This window comes from Pezoporus wallicus, unplaced genomic scaffold (assembly GCF_028554395.1).
Source record: "Pezoporus wallicus isolate ANWC-B61680 ecotype Strahan unplaced genomic scaffold, APGP_CSIRO_Pwel_v1 contig_10120, whole genome shotgun sequence".
In the NCBI taxonomy this organism is placed as follows: Eukaryota; Metazoa; Chordata; class Aves; order Psittaciformes; family Psittacidae; genus Pezoporus; species Pezoporus wallicus.
This window is the reverse complement of record NW_026638516.1, coordinates 1-21651: the sequence shown is the minus strand read 5'-3', so window position 1 is coordinate 21651 and position 21651 is coordinate 1. Positions and strand designations below refer to the sequence as shown.

At 65.9% G+C, this 21651-nt stretch overlaps 1 protein-coding gene and 1 long non-coding RNA gene across 2 annotated transcripts; one reads left to right on the top strand and one right to left on the bottom strand.

The window, feature by feature from the left end:
• Nucleotides 1-18080: 18080 nt before the first annotated feature.
• On the bottom strand, nucleotides 18081-21645 carry EXOSC4 (exosome component 4). Its single transcript, XM_057411173.1, has 3 exons — nucleotides 21473-21645; nucleotides 20898-21101; nucleotides 18081-18464 (listed from the first exon to the last, which is right to left on the bottom strand). Exons 1-3 carry the CDS (start codon nucleotides 21641-21643, stop codon nucleotides 18111-18113), a joined length of 729 nt encoding a protein of 242 aa, XP_057267156.1. The 5' UTR covers nucleotides 21644-21645; the 3' UTR covers nucleotides 18081-18110.
• Nucleotides 18972-19555, top strand: LOC130600106 (uncharacterized). Its single transcript, XR_008972378.1, has 3 exons — nucleotides 18972-18992; nucleotides 19336-19374; nucleotides 19426-19555. It is a non-coding gene; the product is annotated as an uncharacterized LOC130600106 (long non-coding RNA).
• Nucleotides 21646-21651: the final 6 nt, after the last annotated feature.

The following is a 21651-nucleotide window of genomic DNA, read 5'->3' as shown; positions in this document are numbered from 1 at the left end:
ATACCGGTGCCAGGGTCTGCGCTGGTGTCGCTGGTGTCGGACGCATGGCGGGCGGTGCTGGCGGCACGGGCCTTACCGGTACCAGCACCGGCACCGGTGTCGCTGGTGTCGGACGCATGGCGGGCGGTGCTGGCGGCACGGGCCATACCGGTGCCAGGGTCTGCGCCGGTGTCGCTGGTGTCAAGCTTGTGGCTGGCGGCGCGGGCCTTGCCGGCGTCACTGGTGTCGGGCACGTGGCGGGCGGTGCCGGCGGGACGGGCCCTGCCGGTGCCGCTGTTACCGGTGCTGGCGGCGCCGCGGTGGCCGCGCTGCAGCGGGCGCGGGACGGTGCCGGGCGGGAGGTGCAGGACCCGCCGCAGGTGCGCGACGCCCGCGTCCGTCAGGTACCAGTAGAAGTGTCTCCAGGCGAAGGTCTCGCGCACGAGCCCGCGGGCGCGCAGCGAGCCCATGGCGCGCACCACGGCCACGTTGGGCACCCCGGGCAGCTGCGGGTGCTGCCGCCGCGGCCGCGGGTCCTTCTCGGCCACCAGCACCCCATCGCGGAACAGCAGCTCCAGGATGGCGCGGAGCCGCTCCAGCGGCATCAGCATCCCCGCCACCATGGCGCGGAGCACGGCACAGCACCCGGCTCGATGCGCGGCTCGGCCCGGGACAGCTCAGCCCCTGGTGCGCTATGGGCTGGCACGGCCCGGGACAGCTCAGCTCAGCTCAGACCCCGGTGCGCTATGGGCTGGCACGGCTCGGCCCGGGACAGCTCAGCGCAGTCTGCGCGCCCCAGCACGGCCCGCCGCGGTCCGGTACAGCTCAGCTCAGCTCAGACCCGGTGCGCTATGGGCTGGCACGGCTCGGCACAGCTCAGCCCCTGGTGCGCTATGGGCTGGCACGGCTCGGCCCGGGACAGCTCAGCGCAGTCTGCGCGCCCCAGCACGGCCCGCCGCGGTCCGGTACAGCTCAGCCCAGCCCGCCGCGGTCCGGTACAGCTCAGCTCAGCCCGCCGCGGTCCGGTACAGCTCAGCCCAGCCCGCCGCGGTCCGGTACAGCTCAGCTCAGCCCGCCGCGGTCCGGTACAGCTCAGCCCAGCCCGCCGCGGTCCGGTACAGCTCAGCTCAGCCCGCCGCGGTCCGGTACAGCTCAGCCCAGCCCGCCGCGGTCCGGTACAGCTCAGCTCAGCCCGCCGCGGTCCGGTACAGCTCAGCTCAGCCCGCCGCGGTCCGGTACAGCTCAGCTCAGCGCACCCGCACGACTCACGGCTCGGAACGGTCCAGCACAGCCCCGTACAATGGGACACGGCTCGGCTCACGGCTCCGTGTGCTCTGGCTCGGCTCGGCTCGGCTCAGCCCCTCAGGGCCCGGCGCAGCCCAGCCCGTCCCGTCCCGTCCCGTCGCGGTCGCTCTCCCCGCAGCCGGCGGCGGCTCCACCCCGGGGCCGGGTTTTGCCGGGGGGAGAACGGGGGGGCCCAGCCCAGACTTAGCGCCCCTCCCCCCGCCGGGGGTCACCCCCTCCCTCCCCTTCCCCCCTCCCTCTTCCCCCCCCTCGCGGCTCCTGCGGCGGGGCCGAAGCATCCCCGGCCGCGGGGGGGTCACGGGCGGGGCCGGGCTCCGGCCGCCGCCAACGTCAACGTTTGCTCCGCTGGTGCCCGGATGGGGCAGGGACGGGGCCGCCCCCCCCCGTCCCCCCCCTCGGGTCCCCCCCGCCCGTCCCCGCGCCTCGGGGCTCGCAGGTGGGGAAGAGGCAGCTGCTGCCCCCCCCCCCCCCCCGCACCCAGCGGGGCCCGGACCGGCTCTGCGGGACTGGGGTGCTTGGGGCGCCGCGGGGAGTCTGCTCCGGGTGCTCCGGGGCACCTCGGGGTGTCTGGGCCCTTGGGGTGCTCGGGGGTCCCTGGGGTGCCCAAGAAGCTCAGGGCTGCCCGTGGGCCCCTGTGGTCCTTGGGGGGCTCAGGGTGCCCGTGGTCCTTGGGGGGCTCACGGTGTTCAGGGTCCCTGGGTGATCGGGGTCCCAGGGTTTCCCATGGTACTTGGGGTGCTCAGGGAGCCTGTGGACGCTGGGGTGCTCAGGGAATCTGGGGTTCTTGGAGCGCTCAGGACGCCCGTGGTCCCTGAGGGTCCTGGGGATGTCTGGGGGTGCCCCATCCACAGCACCAGCATCAGGCCCTGCAACGGCCCCGTAACTGGAGAGACCCCAGTCCCGTAACGGGGGGATCTGAGCCCTGCAACTGGGGGCATCCCAGCCCTATAACTGGTGGGATCCGAGGACCACAATGGGAGCATCCCAACCCTACAACCAGGGGGATCGGATCTGGGACAGCGTCCCCATACTGGTGGGCACTGGGACACCAGCATGGCCCAACTCTGTCCCCCATCTGTGGCCTCCAACCGCCCCCCCGTCCCGCAGGATCACTGTGGGTCCATCCCAGAATCGCTGCATCAGCACCGCAGTGACAGACACGATGTGACAGCAACAGAGACAGCAGCGGCGACGGCACCAGCACCCAACACCCAACAGCCAGCACCTGGCACCAGCATCAGTACCCAGCATCCAACACCCGGCACCCAACAAACACCCAACACCCCGCATCCAGCACCAGGCAGCAGCAGCAGCACCCAACACCCAACAGCCAGCACCAGCACCCACCGCAGCAGCACCTGGGGGTCCAGCACCCCACTGCGACCCACGGGCCCCCTCAGACCATCCCAGTGCTGCAGCTCTCAGGTCCCGGCATCACCTCCGGGGGTCCCACAGGCACCAAGTGCAGCTGCTGCCCCCCGAGTCCTGCTGCAGCCCCTGTGCCGCGACAGTTCCAACCCACAGCTCTGACTCATGGCTTAGGGGCCCAACCCAGACTCAGGCCTTTGCCCCACACACTGCAGACCTACGTGTGGGGTGAGGGCAGGGCTCTGCAGGCAGCAGCTCTGGCCATGGGACCATTGCCCAGTGCCAAGAGTTGGTATCAGAGCCTGCGGCATCACCACTGCAGCACCAGCGTCATAGTGACCCACACCAGTCCCACGCCAGCCCCACAGTGTGACCCACGCCAGCTCCAGGCCAGCCCCATAGCATGCCCCATGCTGGTCCCATACCAGCCCCACGCCAGCCACATTGCGTGGCCCACGCCAGTCCCACGCCAGCTCCACGCCAGCCCCATAGCATGACCCACGCTGGTCCCATACCAGCCCCACGCCAGCCACATTGCGTGGCCCACGCCAGCCCCACGCCAGCTCCACGCCAGCCCCATAGCATGACCCACGCTGGTCCTATGCCAGCCCCACGCCAGCCGCATTGCGTGGCCCACGCCGATCCCACGCCAGCCCCATAGCGTGACTCACACCAGCTTCACGCCAGCATTATGCCAGCACCATAGTGTGCCCCACGCCAGCCCCATAGCGTGCCCCACGCCAGCCCCACGCCAGCCCCATGGCTCATCCCGGTCACAGGGTGGCCAGCAGCGGCCTCGTGACCAGGATCTGCCGGTGCCCGTTACTCACGGCCCAACGCCCCGGCCCTGCGGCGCAGCACGTCCCGGCACGGCACAATACACCATGACACGCCATGACACGCCATGACATGCCAAAACACGCCACGACGCATCAGAACACGCCACACAATATGTTAAGGCCGCAGGAGGGATGCAGGTGGAGCCCCACAGGGATGCAGCAGAGCCCATCACCCATCACCCATCAGTCACCCATCACTTGTGGGTCCAGCCCCATATAGGGGGTTCAAAGCCCTTGGGGGGGTCCCACCCGCCCGTGTCCCGTTGGGTCCCCGAGGGCCCGGCCCCACCTTTGAGGGAGCTGATCTCGTGCTGGATGCAGCGCGGAGCCTCCATCGCCTCCACCCCCCGGACCCGCGCCGGGACCGCAGCGCCGGGACCCGCCCCCGGGACACGCCCGTTGGCCACGCCCCGACAGGCCCCGCCCCCTCCGCTCCGGACACCCCCTACCGGACTGGAGGACACAGCCCCCCCATACAGACCCCCTCAGCACAGACCCCCCCCAATAAAGACCCCCCAGTACAGACCCCCCCAGCACAGACCCCCCCCAGCACAGACCCCCCCAGCACAGACCCCCCCCAGCACAGACCCCCCCAGCACAGACCCCCCCAGCACAGACCCCCCCCAGCACAGACCCCCCCAGCACAGACCCCCCCAGCACAGACCCCCCCCAATAAAGACACCCCAGCGCAGACCCCCCCAGCACAGACCCCCCCCAGCACAGACCCCCCCCAGCACAGACCCCCCCAGCACAGACCCCCCCAGCACAGACCCCCCCAGCACTGACCCCCCCTGCACAGACCCCCCAGCACAGACCCCCCCAGCACAGACCCCCCCAGCACAGACCCCCCCCAGCACAGACCCCCCCAGCACAGACCCCCCCAGTACAGACCCCCCCCAGCACAGACCCCCCCAGCACAGACCCCCCCAGCACAGACCCCCCCCAGCGCAGACCCCCCCAGCACAGACCCCCCCAGTACAGACCCCCCCAGCACAGACCCCCCCAGTACAGACCCCCCCAGCACAGACCCCCCCAGTACAGACCCCCCCAGCACAGACCCCCCCCAGCCCCCCAGCACAGACCCCCCCAGCACAGACCCCCCCATACAGACCCCCTCATCCAGCGCAGACCCCCCCAGCACAGACCCCCCCCAGCACAGACCCCCCCAGCACAGACCCCCCCCAGCACAGACCCCCCCCAGCACAGACCCCCTCAGCACAGACCCCCCCAATAAAGACCCCGCAGCACAGACCCCCCAGCACTGGTCTGTACTGGGACTCACTGGTCCTTCCATCCCCACCATGACACCATGGTGACAGCCCCATGGAGCTGCTCTGCCCCGTAGGGGTGCTGTGCCTTGTGCAGTACCTGTGCACCGTGGGGTGGCTCTGCCCCATAGCTCACTGTGCCCCACAGGGTGGCCCCGGCCCTTTGGGTGCCGTGCCCTACAGCATGGCTGCCCGTGGCCCATGGCTCACCGTGCCCTATGTTGTGCCATGGCCCATGGCTCTCCCTGCCCCACGCTCCCGGTGCCCCGGGGCTCCCCCCTCCCCACGGCTGCCCCTGCCTCGTGGCTCTCCCTGCCCCACGGCTCCCGGTGCCGGTCGCTCCCGTTGTGTCCTATTATGGGAATGCCGCGGGAGCGCTGGCGCGGGGCCCCGCTGGGGGCCGGTTGTGGGGCTGCCCCAGCGCGGAGCCGCCGCGGGGCCGGGGCTCTGTGGGGCCGGGGCTCCGTGGGGCCGGGGGTCGGTACCTTTGTATCGCTCCCGCACGTCCTCGTAGGCCTGGATGAATTCCTGCTCCTCCGGTACCGGCGCCGGCGCCGCCATAGGGGAGGCGGAACGGGCCGGGGTCCCGGTGCCCCCGGTGCGCCCGGTGTGCCCGGTGTGCCCGGTGTGCCCGGTGTGCGGACACACGGACCGGACACACGGACCGGACACACGGACCCGGGCAGGGGCCGGTCCAGCCCGCCCGAGCCTTAAAGGAGCAGCGGAGCCGTGCCCGGCCCCGGGAGGTGGGTACGTGAGTCACGGGGCATCTCTGGGGCACGGCCATCTATGGGGCACCGGGAGCCATGGGGCACAGCAAGATAACAGGCACGGCACCCCATGGCACCCTATAGGAACGGCCCCCATGTTCCATACCCACCAGTGCTGTACTGGGACACACTGGTCTATACTGGGACACACTGGTCTATACTGGGACACACTGGTCTGTACTGGGACACACTGGTCTATACTGGGACACACTGGTCTGTACTGGGACACACTGGTCTGTACTGGGACACACTGGTCTGTACTGGGACGCACTGGAGCTGCACTGGGATGCACTGGAGCTGCACTGGGACACACTGGTCTGTACTGGGACACACTGGTCTGTACTGGGACGCACTGGTCTGTACTGGGACGCACTGGTCTGTACTGGGACACACTGGTCTGTACTGGGACACACTGGTCTGTACTGGGACACACTGGTCTGTACTGGGACGCACTGGAGCTGCACTGGGATGCACTGGAGCTGCACTGGGACACACTGGTCTGTACTGGGACACACTGGTCTGTACTGGGACACACTGGTCTGTACTGGGACGCACTGGTCTGTACTGGGACACACTGGTCTGTACTGGGACACACTGGTCTGTACTGGGACGCACTGGTGTATACTGGGACACACTGGTCTGTACTGGGACACACTGGTCTGTACTGGGACGCACTGGAGCTGCACTGGGACGCACTGGAGCTGCAGTGGGACACGCTGATATGTACTGGGACACACTGGAGCCACACTGGGACACACTGGAGCTCCACTGGGATGCAGAGCCACACTGGGACACACTGGAGCTCCACTGGGATGCACTGGAGCTGCACTGGGACACAATGGTCTATACTGGCACACACTGGAGCTGCACAAGGACGTACTGGAGCTGCACTGGGACACAGTGGTCTGAACTGGGATATACTGGTCTGTACTGGGACACACTGGAGCTGCACTGGGAAACACTGCAGCTGCACTGGGATGTACTGGAGCTGCACTGGGACACACTGGTCTGAACTGGAACAAAGTGGAGCTGCACTGGGACGCACTGATCTGTCCTGGGACACATTGGAGCTGCACTGGGACACACTGGAGCTCCACTGGGACACACTAGAGCTGCAGTGAGAAACACTGATCTGTCCTGGGATGCACTGGAGCTGCACTGGGACACAGTGGTCTGCACTGGGACATACTGGTCTGTACTGGGACACAGTGGAGCGGCACTGGGATGCACTGGTCTGCACTGGGACATACTGGTCTGTACTGGGACACACTGGAGCTGCACTGGGATGCACTGGTCTGTATTGGGACACACTGGAGCTGCACTGGGATGCACTGGTCTGTATTGGGACACACTGGAGCTGCACTGGGATGCACTGGTCTGTATTGGGACACACTGGAGCTGCACTGGGACGCACTGGAGCCGCACTGGGACAGACTGGAGCTGCACTGGGACGCACTGGAGCTGCACTGGGACACACTGGAGCTGCACTGGTCTGTATTGGGACGCACTGGAGCTGCACTGGGACACACTGGAGCTGCACTGGTCTGTATTGGGACGCACTGGAGCTGCACTGGGACACACTGGAGCTGCACTGGGATGCACTGGTCTGCACTGGGACACACTGGAGCTGCACTGGAGCTGCACTGGGATGCACTGGTCTGCACTGGGACACACTGAAGCTGCACTGGGATGCACTGGTCTGCACTGGGACACACTGAAGCTGCACTGGGATGCACTGGTGTGCACTGGGACACACTGGAGCTGCACTGGGACGCACTGGAGCTGCACTGGGATGCACTGGTCTGCACTGGGACACACTGGAGCTGCACTGGGACACACTGGAGCTGCACTGGGACACACTGGAGCTGCACTGGGACACTGTTGGGTGTCCCCACGGTTCCCTTGCAGCCACCCCGGCCCTGGGGTCAGTGACGGCAGCGCTGGGACACCCGGGGACACCCGGGGACACGCAGGTGCTGTGGGGATGCCCCAAGGCCTTGGGCCATGTGGGGGCACCCGGGTCCGTGTCCTAGGTGCTGGGGACACGGCTGGGACACGGCTATGGGGGACACGGTCACACGGGGACACCCCAAGGCCACTTCCCAGGGACCCTCCCCCAGCCCCACACAGAGCCCTGGGGTCAGCCCGGACCCACTGAGCCCGTGCAGGACATCATCGCCCCATGGCTGCCCCACAGCATTGACCCACGGCATCACCTACACATGGGGACCCACAGCTGCCCCACGGCTGCCCCACAGCATCACCCGACGGCATCACCTACACATGCAGACACACAGCATCACCCCACAGCTGCCCCACGGCATCATCTACACGTGGGGACCCACAGCATCGACCCACGGCATCACCTACACATGGGGACCCACACTGCCCCACAGCATTGACCCACAGCATCACCTGCACATGGGGACCCACAGCAACGCCCCACAGCATCACCTACACAGGGGGACCCACACTGCCCCACGGCTGCCCCACAGCATCGCCCCACGGCACCACCTGCACATGGGGACCCACAGCAACGCCCCACAGCATCACCTACACATGAGGACCCACAGCATCGCCCCACAGCATCACCTACACACAGGGGGCCCCACAGCATCGCCCCACGGCACCACCTGCACATGGGGACCCACAGCATCGCCCCACAGCATCACCTACACATGAGGACCCACAGCATCGCCCCACAGCATCGCCCCACGGCCTCGCCCCCCACCTGCGATGCGGGTCACGGCTCTCTCGGCGGCGTCCATCAGCGCCCCCTGGCGGCGGCTCCGGCCCCGGCTCCAGCGCGGGTCCTGCGGGGGGACAACGGCGTCAGCGGCAAACGGCACCCAACGGCACCCAACGGCACCCAACGGCACCCAACGGCACCCAGCGGCACCCAACGCCACCCAACGGCACCCAGCGGCACCCAACGGCACCCAACGGCACCCAACGGCACCCAGCGGCACCCAACGGCACCCAACGGCACCCAGCGGCACCCAGCGGCACCCAGCGGCACCCAGAGGCACCCAGCGGCACCCAGCGGCACCCAACGGCACCCAGCGGCACCCAGCGGCACCGCATGGAACCACAGAGCACCCTATAGAACCCTATGGCACCACACGGAACCATAGAGCACCACAGAGCATCATAGAGCATCATAGAGCACCAAAGAGCACCATAGAGCACCACAGAGCACCACAGAGCACCATAGAGCACCACAGAGCATCATAGAGCACCAAAGAGCACCACAGAGCACCATAGAGCACCACAGAGCACCACAGAGCACCATAGAGCACCATAGAGCACCATAGAGCATCATAGAGCACCATAGAGCACCACAGAGCACCACAGAGCACCACAGAGCACCACAGAGCACCATAGAGCACCCTATGGCACCACATAGAACCATAGAGCACCCTACAGAACCCTATGGCACCACATGGAACCATATAGCACCCTATGGCACCTCATAGCACCATACTGCACCCTATAGCATCGCAAGGCACCACAGAGCAGATTATGGCACCACGTAACACCCTATGGCACCATATAGCACCCTGTGGCACCACATAGCACCATATAGAACCCTATGACACCTCATGGAACTATATAGCACCATATAGCACCCTGTGGCATCACATGGGGCCCTATGGCACTGCATGGTACCACATACCATTCTATGGTACTGCGTGGCACCCTATGGTAACCCATGGCACCCTGTGGTAATCCGCGGCACCCAAGGCATCCCCTGGCACCATATGGCACCCTGCGATAACCCGTGGCACCGCACGGCACCCAACAGTAACTCACAAGGCTCCCCATGGCGCTCCATGGCACCCACAGGGCGCCAGCTGGCACCGCAAGCGTGTGGGCAGGTGCGGGTCTGTGTGGGGTGGTGTGGGGCCACGTGGGGCGCGTGTGGGGCGGTGGGGGGAGGGCTGTGGGGGCGACGTGGGTCTGTGTGGGCCGCGTGTGGGCAGCCCAGCGCGTGTCAGTGCCAAGCCTGAGTCACCGGCACCCGCATGCCCCGCACCCCACAGACCCCCGCACCCCCTCACACACACCCCACAGACACCCCATAGCGCCCCCCCCACCCCACAGACCCCCGCACCCCCTCACACACACCCCACAGACACCCCATAGCGCCCCCCCTTTACCCCACAGACTCCCGCAGCCCCTCACACACACCCCACAGACACCCCATAGCGCCCCCCTCACCCCACACAGACCCCCATAGCGCCCCCCTCACCCCCCCCTCACACACACCCCACAGACACCCCATAGCGCCCCCAGCACCCCCTCACACACACCCCACAGACACCCCACAGCGCCCCCCCCACCCCACAGACCCCCGCACCCCCTCACACACACCCCACAGACACCCCATAGCGCCCCCCCCACCCCACAGACCCCGCTGCTGCAGCACGGCCCCAGCCCCCCACAGCCCCCGTGCTCACCCCACAGACTGCCCCCGCTCCCCCATCCCCCCCCCCGGCTCTGCGGCAACCCCCGCCCCTCCCCCCTGCCCACGAGGGGGAGGAGGGGGGGGATGGGGGATCCTGGGGGTGCCCCGGGAACGGGGGGGGGGGGGGGGGGGGGGGGGGGGCCGGTAACCGCGGATGGACCCGGACCGGGGGAAACTGAACCCAAAGCGGGGGTTGGGCCCGATCCGGGGGACGGAGCCGAACCCAGGACGGGACCGAACCGGGATGGGGGGGGGGAGGGGGGGGGCATGGACCCGAACCGGGAGCACGGGACCGAACCGGGATGCGGGTGTTGGGGGGAGGGGGGAATGGACCCGAACCGGGGAGAACGGAACCGAACCGGGGTGCGGGAACTGCGGGGGGGGGGGGAATGGACCCGAACCGGGATGCGGGGGGGGAGGGGGGGGAATGGACCCGATCCCGCCCCGCCCGTACCGGTACCAGCAGCGGCTCCGCTTCCGCAGTGGGGGGCGGGGCTGGGCAAGGGGCGGGGTTACCGGAGGGGCGGGCCCGGGGGCGGGGCTTTCGCTGCCGTCCCTCCCCCCGTGAGCGCTGCGGCGATGGAGGGGTTAACGGCGAGCACGGGACCCACCGCACACAGCACCCACCGCATCCTGCACCGCACACAGCACCCACCGCATCCACCGCACACAGCACCCAGCACCCACCGCATCCACCGCACACACAGCACACAGCACACAGCACACAGCACCCACCGCATCCTGCACCGCACACAGCACCCACCGCATCCACCGCACACCCAGCACCCAGCACCCACCGCACACAGCACCCACCGCATCCTGCACCGCACACAGCACCCAGCACCCAGCACCCACCGCACACAGCACCGCACACAGCACCCAGCACCCACCGCATCCTGCACCGCACCCAGCACCCAGCACCCACCGCATCCTGCACCGCACACAGCACCCAGCACCCACTGCATCCACACCGCACACAGCACCCACCGCATCCTGCACCGCACACAGTACCCAACACCCACCGCATCCACACCGCACACAGCACCCACCTCATCCACAGCATCCACCGCGCACACAGCACCCAGCACCCAGCACCCACCGCATCCTGCACTGCACACAGCACCCAGCACCGACGGCATCCACACCGCACACAGCACCCAGCACCCACGGCATCCTGCACCGCACACAGCACCCAGCACCCACGGCATCCACACCGCACACAGCACCCAGCACCCACGGCATCCTGCACCGCACCCAGCACCCAGCACCCACCTCATCCACAGCATCCACCGCACACACAGCACCCAGCACCCACGGCATCCACCGCACACACAGTACCCAACACCCACCGCATCCACAGCATACACCACGCACACAGCACCCACCACCCACCGCATCCACACCGCACACAGCACCCACCTCATCCACAGCATCCACCGCACACACAGCACCCAGCACCCACCGCATCCTGCACCGCACACAGCACCCACCTCATCCACAGTATCCACCGCACACACAGCACCCAGCACCCACCGCATCCTGCACCGCACACAGCACTCACCTCATCCACAGCATCCACCGCGCACACAGCACCCAGCACCCACAGCACCCCCAGCACCCAGCACCCCGCGGGTTAACGGGGTTGACCGCTTCCGGAGCCCCCGGCGGGGAAAGGGTTAACCTCGGCCAAGGGCACCCGGTCCTCACCAGTGCTCCCAGTGCGGCGAGGGTTAACGCTACAGCCCCACATCCCTTGCAGCTCACCGCAGAGCCTCATAGCCCCCACAGCCCCCATAGCCCCTCATAGCCCCCATAGCCCCCACAGCCCCTCATAGCCCCCATAGCCCCCACAGCCCCTCATAGCCCCCATAGCCCCCGTAGCCCCCATAGCCCCCATAGCCCCTCATAGCCCCCATAGCCCCTCATAGCCCCCATAGCCCCCACAGCCCCTCATAGCCCCCATAGCCCCCATAGCCCCCACAGCCCCTCATAGCCCCCACAGCCCCCATAGCCCCTCATAGCCCCCACAGCCCCCACAGCCCTCATAGCCCCCACAGCCCCCATAGCCCCATAGCCCCCACAGCCCCCATAGCCCCTCATAGCCCCCATAGCCCCTCATAGCCCCCACAGCCCCCATAGCCCCCACAGCCCCTCATAGCCCCCACAGCCCCCATAGCCCCTCATAGCCCCCACAGCCCCTCATAGCGCCCACAGCCCCCATAGCCCCCATAGCCCCTCATAGCCCCCACAGCCCCCATAGCCCCCACAGCCCCTCATAGCCCCTCATAGCCCCTCACAGCCCCCACAGCCCCCAAAGCCGCTCACAGACCCCCATAGCCCCCACAGCCCCTATAGCCCCCATAGCCCCCACAGCCCCCATAGCCGCTCACAGACCCCCATAGCCGCCCACACGATGGTGGTACTGGTGGGTGCTGGTGCTTGGCCGGCTGCTCCCAGTGTGCTGGGAACGGGGGCTGGAGCTGGCACCAGGACCCATGACAGGAGCTGGAGCTGGGAACATGAAATGGTGCCAGGAACCCAAACTGGTGCCAGGAGCTGGAGACGGTGCCAGGAACTGGGGCTGGTGCCGGGGACCAGGAACGGTGCCAGGACCAGTAACGGTGACGGGAACCAGGAACGGTGCCGGGACCAGTAACAGTGACGGGAACCAGGAACGGTACCGGGATCAGGAACGGTGCCGGGATCAGGAACGGTGCCGGGACCAGTAACGGTGCCGGGACTCAGGAACAGTGCTGGGACCAGTAACGGTGCCGGGGACCAGTAACGGTGCCGGGGACCAGGAACGGTGCCGGGACTCAGGAACGGTGCCGGGACCAGTAACGGTGCCGGGGACCAGTAACGGTGCCGGGAACCAGTAACGGTGCCGGGACCAGTAACGGTGCCAGGAACCAGTAACGGTGCCGGGAACCAGTAACGGTGCCGGGACCAGTAACGGTGCCAGGACCCAGTAACGGTGCCGGGACCAGTAACGGTGCCGGGACTCAGGAACGGTGCCGGGACTCAGGAACGGTGCCGGGACCAGGAACGGTGCCGGGACTCAGGAACGGTGCCGGGACCAGTAACGGTGCCGGGGACCAGGAACGGTGCCGGGACTCAGGAACGGTGCCGGGACTCAGGAACGGTGCCGGGGACCAGTAACGGTGCCGGGGACCAGTAACGGTGCCGGGAACCAGTAACGGTGCCGGGACCAGTAACGGTGCCGGGAACCAGTAACGGTGCCGGGACCAGTAACGGTGCCGGGAACCAGTAACGGTGCCGGGACCAGTAACGGTGCCGGGAACCAGTAACGGTGCCGGGACCAGTAACGGTGCCGGGACCAGGAACAGTGCCAGGAACCAGTAACGGTGCCAGGAGCAGTAACGGTGCCGGGACCAGTAACGGTGCTGGGACCAGTAATGGTGCTGGGAACCAGGAACGGTGCCGGGACCAGGAATGGTGCTGGGAACCAGGAACGGTGCCGGGACCAGTAACAATGCTGGGGACCAGTAACGGTGCTGGGACCAGAAACGGTGCCAGGGATCAGTAGTGGTGCCAGGATCAGTAACAATGGGGACCAGTAAGGGTGCCGCGACCAGTAACAGCGCTGGGACCAGTAACAGTGCTGGGACCAGTAACAGCGCTGGGACCAGTAACAGTGTCTGTGTGCGCAGGAACACGCATGTGCCCATCCACCCCTGTCGTTAACATGTGGGACTGCACATACATGGGACTGCACACACGTGGGACCGCACACACGTGGGACCGAACACACGTGGGACCGCACGCACGTGGGACCGAACACACGTGGGACCGCACGCACGTGGGACCGCACACACGTGGGGCCGCACACACGTGGGACCGCATGCATGTGGGACCGCACGCACGTGGGGCTGAACACACGTGGGGCCGAACACACGTGGGGCCGCACACACGTGGGGCCGCACACACGTGGGACCGCACACACGTGGGACCGCACACACGTGGGGCCGCACGCACGTGGGACCGCACGCACGTGGGACCGCACATACCTGGGACCGCACACACGTGGGGCCGCACACACGTGGGACCGCACGCAGGTGGGACCGCACGCACGTGGGACCGCACGCACGTGGGACCGCACATACCTGGGACCGCACACACGTGGGGCCGCACACACGTGGGACCGCACGCACGTGGGACCGCACGCACGTGGGACCGCACACACGTGGGGCCGCACACACGTGGGGCCGCACACACGTGGGGCCACACACACGTGGGACCGCAAGCACGTGGGACCGCACGCACGTGGGACCGAACGCACGTGGGACCGCACGCACGTGGGACCGAACGCACGTGGGACCGCACACACGTGGGACTGCACGCACGTGGGGCTGCACATACGTGGGACTGAACTCGTGCACCTGAACACGTGTGTGACCCCCCTGTGGAGCATGCACACGCGTGTGCGAAAGGAGGTGCAACACAGGCACGAACACGCATGTGAACACACCTGCCTGGCTGCACGTGCACACACATGTGATGACCTCGTGCCTCCTGGTAAATCCCAGTGCCTCCCAGTACGCCCCAGTGCTGTTCCCAGTACCTCCCATTACCTCCCAATGTGGCCACTGCCCCTCAGGGCAACTCCCATTGCCTCCCAGTGCAGCTCCCAGTGCCTCCCAGTAACCTCCATTACCTCCCAGTGTGGCCACTGCCCCTCAGGGCAACTCCCATTGCCTCCCAGTGCAGCTCCCAGTGCCTCCCAGTAACCCCCATTACCTCCCAATGTGGCCACTGGCTCTCAGTGCAACTCCCATTGCCTCCCAGTGCAGCTCCCAGTAACCCCCATTAGCTCCCAGTGCCTCCCAGTACACCCCAGTGCATCTCCCAGTGCCTCCCGGTACCTTCCATCACCTTCCAGTACCCCCCAGCGCAGCTCCCATTAGCTCCCAGTAACCCCCATTACCTCCCAGTAACCCCCATTACCTCTCAGTGCCTGCCGGTACCTTCCAACACCTCCCAGTAACCCCCATTGTGCTCCGTTACCTCCCAGCGTCCCGGTGCGTGTCCCCGCTCACCGCAGTCATGTGCCGGGGCCGGTGGCGCGGGGCCGGACCCACACAAAGGCCCCTTTGAGCCGGGGGACAAAGTCCAGCGCCGCGGCCCCACCGGAGCAGTGCTGAGATCGGCACCGGCACCGGCACCAGCCCCGGCAGGGCCGGAGGGCAGCGGGCCCGTGGGCACCGGGAGGACGTCACGTGTCACCCGTGCCCCCTGGCACCCCCCGGGTCCCCCAGCAGCAGAGGGGTGACACCATGGAGTCGCTGCATGTGACACGGGGGACAGGCGTATGTACAGAGCACATACATGGGATGTGACATGGGATGTGACATGGGATGTGACATGGGATGTGACATGGGATGTGACATGCGATGTGACGGGATGTGACATGGGATGTGACGTGACATGGGATGTGATGTGACATGGGATGTGACATGGGATGTGATGTGACATAGGATGTGACATAGGATGTGACATGCGATGCGACATGGGATGTGACAGGATGTGACATGGGATGTGACATGTGACGTGACATGGGATGTGACATGGGATGTGACATGCGATGTGACGGGATGTGACATGGGATGTGACGTGACATGGGATGTGATGTGACATAGGATGTGACATGGGATGTGATGTGACATGGGATGTGACATGGGATGTGACATGGGATGTGATGTGACATAGGATGTGACATGGGATGTGACATGCGATGTGACATGGGATGTGATGTGACGTAGGATGTGACATGGGATGTGACGTGACATAGGATGTGACATGGGATGTGACAGGTTCCCCCCCCACCAGGCAGCTGCCTGCACCCCTTAACCCTTGCAGAGAGGGTCCCATCGTGTGCCAGTCCCGGGTACCAGCACCGCCGCCAGCTCGACCCGTGGGCACGCTCCTGCCTGTACCGGCAGCATGGGCAGTGCAGGCAGGATGCGGTGCAGGCAGGAGGGAGCACCCACCCCAGCACAGCCTGGCTGGGGGGCAGCGGGTGGAGGACCAGGCAGGGTGTACAGGCAAGACACGATACAGGCAGGATGTGGTGCAGGCAGGGTGCAGCGCAGGCAGCTGCAGCATAGGGAAGGTGCAGTGCAGGCAGGATGTGATGAAGGCACAGGCAGGATGCCATGCAGAGTGCATCTGCAATGCAGGCAGGCAGAGAGCAGGCAGAGTGCGATGCAGGCAGGGAGCAGGCACGCAGTGTTAACAGCGGTAAAGGCACGGTGCAGGCAGGGTTAACAGTGGGCAGGGAGCAGTAAGGCAGGGTTAACAGCAGGCAGGGTGCGATGCAGGCAAGGTTAATAGCAGGCAGGGTGCGATGCAGGCAGGGTGCGATGCAGGCAGGGTTAACAGCAGGCAGGGTTAACAGCAGGCAGGGTTAACAGCAGGCAGGGTTAATAGCAGGCAGGGTTAATAGCAGGCAGGGTGCGATGCAGGCAGGGTTAATAGCAGGCAGGGTTAACAGCAGGCAGGGTTAACAGCAGGCAGGGTTAACAGGGAGCGTTCCCAGCCCTGCCCCGAGGGCAGTCCCAGCCCCAGATGCTGTGGGAAGTGGAAGCAGGGCCGGGAAGGAGAGGGGTGGGGGCAGGACCACACTACAACACCACTTGATGTTCCACAGGGGCCCGGTACTGGACCCCACGGAGCCGCATCCAGCCCCATGGCCCCGGGGCAGGACCCCCCCACCCAGTCCCACGCAGCCCCATGGCTCTGGTAGACTGTGACACACAGCACGGGGTCCGTAGAGTGGCACAGAACACGCGGCACGCCGTGGGGCACAGGATGTGTGGCACACAGTCACACATCGCCGGCACACGGTTTGTGGGGCACATGGCACAGTACATAACACATGGCCGGCACACGGCACAGTACATAACACGTGGCCGGCACATGGCACAGTACATAACACATGGCCGGCACACGGCACAGTACATAACACGTGGCCGGCACATGGCACAGTACATAACACGTGGCTGGCACACGGTTTGTGTGGCACACGGCACAGTACATCACACATGGCTGGTGTGGCACATGGCACAGTACATCACACATGTGTGGCACATGGCACAGTACATCACACATGGCTGGCACATGGCACAGTACATAACACATGGCTGGCACATGGCACAGTACATAACACATGGCTGGCACATGGCACAGTACATAACACATGGCTGGCACACGGCACAGTGTGGCACATGGCACAGTACATAACACGTGGCTGGCACACGGATTGTGTGGCACATGGCACATTACATAACACGTGGCTTTGTGTGGCACATGGCACAGTACATAACACGTGGCTGGCACATGGCACAGTACATAACACGTGGCTGGCACATGGCACAGTACATAACACATGGCTGGCACATGGCACAGTACATAACACATGGCCGGCACATGGCACAGTACATAACACATGGCTGGCACACGGCACAGTACATAACACGTGGCTGGCACATGGCACAGTACATAACACATGGCTGGCACATGGCACAGTACATGTGTGGCACATGGCACAGTACATAACTGGCACACGTGTGTGGCACATGGCACAGTACATAACACGTGGCTGGCACATGTGTGGCACATGGCACAGTACACACACATGGCCGGCACATGGCACAGTACATAACACGTGGCTGGCACACGGTTTGTGTGGCACACGGCACAGTACATCACACGTGGCTGGCACACAGTTTGTGTGGCACATGGCACAGTACATCACACATGGCCGGCACATGGCACAGTACATAACACGTGGCTGGCACACGGTTTGTGTGGCACATGGCACAGTACATCACACGTGGCTGGCACACGGTTTGTGTGGCACATGGCACAGTACATAACACATGGCTGGCACACGTCCCATGTCAGCTGCCACGATGGCCGTGCCACAGGCACTGCTGCAGGTCCCAGTTCAGCACCTGGCACACACGCCCCAGCTCACGTCCCCATCCCCAGCACCCAGGACACAGCCCATGGCCCCAGCCCTTTATTGACCCCGTGCTCCGGCCACGGCCCGGCCCGTGCCGTGCAGCACGTGGCACACGTCCCCGTGCCCGCGTCAGGCGGTGCCGTGGCTCTCGCGCAGGCGCTGCCGCAGCTCCCGGTCCAGCGCGTGGTGCAGCGCACGGCAGCCGGCGGTGGCCGCATCCAGCACCGGCTCCAGGCGCTCGCGGGGCAGGCGGGCGCTGAGCTGCAGCAGCGCCAGGAGCCCCGAGGCCGGCAGCAGCGCCAGCGACAGCCCTGGCCCCGCCGCCGCCTCCTCGGCCCCGCTGGGGTCTGCCAGCGCCGTGTCCTCGGCCAGCGCGGCCGAGCTGGCGCACACCATGTCCCGCAGCGGGATCCCCGCGTCCAGCACCGCCAGCGCTGCCGCCGTGGTGCCGGCACAGCAGTGCCCTCCGTCTGCCTGCAGCACCTGTGGGGACACGGGGATGTCAGCGTGGGGATGTGGTACAGGGACATGGCACAGGGACAGGGATACGGGGGCGGGGATACAGGGACATGGCACAGCGACATGGCACAGGGACTTGGATACAGGGACACAGAACATGGTACAGGGACATGGTACAGGGACAGGGATACAGGGACATAGAACATGGATACAGGGACAGGGACACAGAACATGGGTACAGGGACATGGCACAGGGACTTGGATACAGGGACACAGAACATGGTACAGGGACACAGAACATGGATACAGGGACAGGGATACAGGGACACAGAACATGGGTACAGGGACATGGGACAGGGACAGGGATACAGGGACATGGCATAGGGACACAGAACATGGGTACAGGGACACAGGGACATGGCATAGGGACACAGAACATGGGTACAGGGATACAGGGACACAGAACTTGGATACAGGGACAGGGATACAGGGACACAGAACTTGGATACAGGGACAGGGATACAGGGACATGGTACAGGGACACAGAACATGGTACAGGGACATGGCACAGGGACTTGGATACAGGGACACAGAACATGGGTACAGGGATACAGGGACACAGAACTTGGATACAGGGACAGGGATACAGGGACATGGTACAGGGACACAGAACATGGGGACAGGGATACAGGGACACAGAACTTGGATACAGGGACACAGAATATGGGTACAGGGACAGGGACACAGGGACATGGCACAGGAATACAGAACATGGGGACAGGGATACAGGGACACAGAACATGGGGACAGGGACAGGGACACAGGGACATGGCATAGGGACACAGAACATGGATACAGGGACACAGAACATGTGGACAGGGACAGAGGGACACAGAACATGGGGACAGGGACATGGCACAGGGACACAGAACATGTGGACAGGGACAGAGGGACACAGAACATGGGGACAGGGACACAGGGACAGCGATACAGGAACATGGCACAAGGACACAGAACATGGGTACAGGGACATGCCATGGTGCCTGCACAGCAGTGCCCCCAGCCGCCTGCAGCACCCGCAGGCACGGGGACATCAGCACAGGGACACAGCACACATGTGGCACATGGCACACAGCTTGGACCACGGCCCGTGGTGTGACACATGGACACAACAAGGACATGGAACACGGCACAAGGACGCAGCACACGGCACAGGGACATGGAACCGGCATGCGGTGCAGGGCCACGGCACACGTGACACATGGCACACAGCACACGACGCGTGGCACGGCCCGGAGCACACAGCGTGGCACCCAGCACAGTGCCATCAGCTTCACCATCAGCACCGTGCCCCCCAGTGTTGCCCCCCAGTTCTCCCATGACCCTGCCACGGTCCCTCCCATCTCCCCTTATCATCCCCCCGTTTCCCTCCCCTATGTCCCAATGTCCCCTGCCATGTACCCCCCCAACGTCCCCCACTATTCTCCCCAATGCTCCAAACAGTATCCTGCCAATGTCATGCCCCGATGTCCCCCCAGTATCCCTATGTCCTTGCCCACAGCTCCCCCATGTCCCTCACAGATGTCCCCTCAATATCCCTCTATATGGCCCCAAGTCCTCCCCAGTGTCCAAGCTCCATTAATCCCCCACATCCCTCCCTATGTCCCTCCCATGTCCCCCCATTAACCCCCGACATCCCTCCCTATGCCCCTCCCATGTCCCCCCATGTCCACCCCACATCTCCCCACGTCCCTCCCATGTCCCCCCCATGTCCACCCCACATCTCCCCACGTCCCTCCCATGTCCCCCCCATGTCCATCCCTCATGTCCCCATGTCCCCCCATGTCCACCCCCCACATCTCCCCATGTCCCCCCATGTCCACCCCACATCTCCCCATGTCCCCCCATGTCCACCCCACATCTCCCCATGTCCCCCCATGTCCACCCCACATCTCCCCATGTCCCCCCATGTCCACCCCACATCTCCCCACCTCCCTCCATGTCCCCCCATGTCCCCCCCACATCTCCCCATGTCCCCCTATGTCCACCCCACATCTCCCCACGTCCCTCCCCCATGTCCCCCCATGTCCACCCCACATATCCCCATGTCCCCCCATGTCCACCCCACATCTCCCCATGTCCCCCCATGTCCACCCCACATCTCCCCATGTCCCCCCATGTCCCCCCATGTCCCCCCATACCCCCCATGTCCCCCCATGTCCCCCCATGTCCCCCCATACCCCCCATGTCCCCCCATGTCCCCCCATACCCCCCATGTCCCCCCATGTCCCCCCACACCTCCCCATGTCCCCCCATGTCCACCCCACATCTCCCCATGTCCCCCCAAGTCCACCCCACAAATCCCCATGTCCCCCCACGTCCACCCCACATCTCCCCATGTCCCCCCACGTCCACCCCACATCTCCCCACGTCCCCCCCGTGCCCCCCCCGCGGTACCTGCACGTAGACGTCGATCTGGGAGCGCGGGAAGAGCTGCGTGAGGACGGCGGCCTCGAGGCTCTGCTGCAGCTGCAGCGCCAGCTCCGCGCTGCGCCGGTCCCCGTGCGGCCGCCGCCGCTCGGCCGAGCTGAAAGCGGCCAGGCTGAACCGGCAGTTGAGCACCGCGCGCTCGGGCAGCGCCTTCCCGCGGGGGCCGCGCACCTGAGACCGGCACCGGGGCAGGCGTGAGCGGGGGAGCGCCTGGGGGGGACGGAAGGGACCGGGAGGGAAGGGGGACGCGGGGATGGGGGGCACGGACAGGAAGGGGGATGCGCAGGAGGCAGAGGGACCGAGGAAGGAGCGAGGGGAACCGGAGATAAACGGGGCGAGGGGGGAGCCGGCGGAACGGGGCGGGGGGACGGGACAGGAGGGAGCGGAGGGGCCCGGAGAAGACGGGGAAGAGCGGGGGGGGTCCTGGGGGAGGAGCAGGGTCAATGGGGGCTGGGAGCAAAGGGACCCGGGGAGACGGGGACCCGGGAGATGCGGAGGGGAGCGGAGGGGGACCCGCGGCCGCGCTGCCCGTGCCCGCTGACCTCGTGCGGGCCGTAGACCACGGCCAGGGCCTTGGTGTTGCCCTGCTCGATGTAGGCGGAGCCGTCGGCCTGCGCGAACAGCCCGAGCCGGGCCCGCACCTTCCGGATCTCCCCGGGCCGGCGCCCGTCGGCGCGGAACCCCTCATCCGACAGCAGCTCCGCCGCCGCCATCGCGCCGC

Coding starts and splice junctions, on each gene's coding strand:
- EXOSC4 (XM_057411173.1), bottom strand. CDS start 21,643: ATGGCGGCGGCGGAGCTGCTGTCGGATGAGGGGTTCCGCGCCGACGGG. Junction 21,102..21,472: donor TGGTCTACGGCCCGCACGAG/GTCAGCGGGCAC, acceptor TGCCGGTCTCAG/GTGCGCGGCCCCCGCGGGAA. Junction 18,465..20,897: donor AGATCGACGTCTACGTGCAG/GTACCGCGGGGG, acceptor GTGTCCCCACAG/GTGCTGCAGGCAGACGGAGG.